The following is a 2,849-nucleotide window of genomic DNA, read 5'->3' on the forward strand; positions in this document are numbered from 1 at the left end:
GTCACTGGTGAACTTCAAATGGGCCTGGACATGTGCTGGCTTGAGCAGGGGGACCTTGCTGCCCTGCAGGAATCTAAACCATGACAGCATCATGTGTTACTAATGTAATCTTTGTGACTGTGGTCCCAGCTCTCAGGTCATTGACCAGGTCCTCCTGTGTAGTTCTGAGCTTTCTCAGAATCATCCTTACCCCACAAAGTGAGATCTTGCATGCAATCCCAGACCGAGGGAGATTGACAGTCATCTTGTGTTTCTTCCACTTTATAATAAATAATCATAACAGTTGTTGTCTTCTACCAAGCTGCTTGCCTGTTGTCCTGTAGTCCATCCCAGCCTTGTGCAGGTCTACAGTTTTGTCCCTGGTGTCCTTAGACAGCTCTTTGGTCTTGGCTATGGTGGACAGGTTGGAGTGTGATTGACTGAGTGTGTGAACAGGTGTCTTTTATACAGGTAACAAGTTCAAACAGGTGCAATTAATACAGGTAAAGGGCTTCTTAAAGAAAAATTAACAGGTCTGTGTGAGCCAGAATTCTTGCTGGTTGGTAGGTGTTCAAATACTTATTTGCAGCAGTAACATACAAACAAATTATTAAAAAATCATACATTTTGATTTCCGGATTTTTTAGATTATGTCTCTCACAGTGGACATGCACCTAAGATGAAAATTTCAGATGCCTCCATGATTTCTAAGTGGGAGAACTTGCAAAATCGCAGGGTGTTCAAATACTTATTTTCCTCACTGTATGTCGTGTCATTGAATCTCATAGACGTTGACCTTGTTACATTGCAGACAAAACATTCAAAATAGTTCAAACTACTCCTTTTGGAAATCCTATTATCTCAACCAGTAATTTTCAGCTTTTTGCCAAGATTGAATCAACAATACATTTTTGACACCAATACAAATCAAAATTGGCCTTTGTTGCCATTTTTTGTTGTTCTTAGTCCATAATTCCATAACATTTGGCAGTACACAGTGCAAAGTATACTCTTTGGAATTGTTGTGATAAGACAAATAATGTGGAAAATGAAGTCACTTAATGAGTGATGAATTTTCTTGAAGAACAGGGAAAAAAATCCAAATGCTGAATAGTGAACTTTCAGATGTATACTATTTGGTTAACACGGATAATACTTTATTTTTGGCTCAAACAGTCAAACAACAAGTGTGTTCCATTAAAACAGCTAAACAGTTTTAGAAAAGAATGATTTAGCCAATAAATATCTGCATGTTTACTGCAGTACAGAAAATTGTCCAAAACATTTATTTAAAAGTAATCAAATGAAACAAATGTTATTTCCAACTAGCAGGCACCCAGAGCAAGTATATACAATACAAAATATGGAAAGAAAATATCAGCCAGCTTGGCGTTTTACGTGGCTCATCAGACAAATGAACATGAGCATTATTTTTTTAAATGTTTCCTCCCCTACTTCAAGATAGCCAGCTGACAAACAGAAAAACCACAATTGAAAATGTTGGAATTAATAAAGTCACACTTAGATTTTTTTTTTTTTCTTAAGTTCCAATTTTCTTTGGCTGATAAATTCCAAATGATCAAATTTTATTGAATTTCTTTGTTTTGTTCTCTTCTAGACTCTACGATGCCATCTAACATCACATCGCCTCTCTCCTCATCAGAATGCACCTTCAATGTTGCATCTGTAGATGTGGCTTTCTCATGTCTTGCCTTCTTATTGTTTCCCATTGCATTCCTCCTGAACGCAGTAGCAGCTTGGGTGTCTCTGCACCTCCGCACCACCTCCACCTTCATTGTGTACCTCAAAAACCTGGTGGTTGCTGACCTGCTCATGACACTGACACTCCCACCAATGGCCACTAGTGTGCTTCCAGGAGCCAGCACGGACCTAAAAGTGTTCACCTGCCGTTACTCCGACGTCATTTTCTACTGCTGCTTATACACGAGCATTGCTTTAATGGGTCTTATTAGCCTCGACCGCTTCTTCAAAATTGTTCGACCATGTGGAAAGGTGTTCGGTCAAAACCTGATGTTCAGCCGTGTAATGTCCTCGTCAGTTTGGTTTGTGATATTTGGCAGCACAGCTATCCCAACTGTCATTCTAACTGACCAGAACCCTACTAATGATACAACAAAAGATTTCTGTATGTCCCTAAAAAGTGCAGCTGGTGTGACTCTCCACAAGTTTGTAGTTCTTTTCATGGAGATCCTTTTCTGGTTTGTCAGCATACTGGTTGTGTTTTGCTACATCTGCATCACAATGAAAGTCCTGCAGTCCTTCCGAAAGTCTGCGAGCACCAACAGCCAAGGAAAGAAAAAGACCAAGATCCGGGTGTTTTTCATTCTTTTTGTCTTTTTTGTGTGTTTCCTGCCACTCCACATGATACGGATTCCATTCACTCTCAATGAAACACTTGAGGAGGACTCCTGCAGTCAGATTTGGGTGAGTGTAAGTCATAAGTTTGTTCTTTGGCTCTCCACCACCAACACCTGTCTGGATCCTCTTCTCTACATCTCCCTGTGTCAGGAATACAAAGAAAAGCTGATAGAAATAGGGAAAGCCACAGGAATCTGGATGAACCTACGTTCAAAAGAAAGTCAGATCCTTCAGATTAAGAAGTAGTCTGGGTCAGTTTCACTGAATATTTTCCTGTCAAAGAGAGAATCAGATCCTAAAGTGATGTGTGAACTTTAAATTTAATCTTCCACTGCCCTCTAGTGAGTGTAAGAAGAGTAGCGGCTATGTGCATATAACCAAAAAGTGATTTCATGAAGAGAGGTCAGAGTTTAGGTTGTTTCCAAATGCAATGTTAATCCTCATAATGCATGTCTGGTACTATTTTCAATTTTATGTTATTGTATTTTTTT

General features: G+C 39.4%; 1 protein-coding gene across 1 annotated transcript; it reads left to right on the plus strand.

Annotated features, from left to right (window-relative positions):
* The first annotated feature begins 1,605 nt into the window (after positions 1-1,605).
* LOC117508985 (P2Y purinoceptor 13-like) lies at positions 1,606-2,604 on the plus strand. Its single transcript, XM_034168808.1, has one exon. It carries the CDS (start codon positions 1,606-1,608, stop codon positions 2,602-2,604), a length of 999 nt encoding a protein of 332 aa, XP_034024699.1.
* Positions 2,605-2,849: the final 245 nt, after the last annotated feature.

Source organism: Thalassophryne amazonica, chromosome 4 (assembly GCF_902500255.1).
Source record: "Thalassophryne amazonica chromosome 4, fThaAma1.1, whole genome shotgun sequence".
Lineage (NCBI taxonomy): Eukaryota > Metazoa > Chordata > Actinopteri > Batrachoidiformes > Batrachoididae > Thalassophryne > Thalassophryne amazonica.

What these genes read in the sequence shown, in the direction of transcription:
- LOC117508985 (XM_034168808.1), top strand. Translation starts at nt 1,606, where the DNA reads ATGCCATCTAACATCACATCGCCTCTCTCCTCATCAGAATGCACCTTC.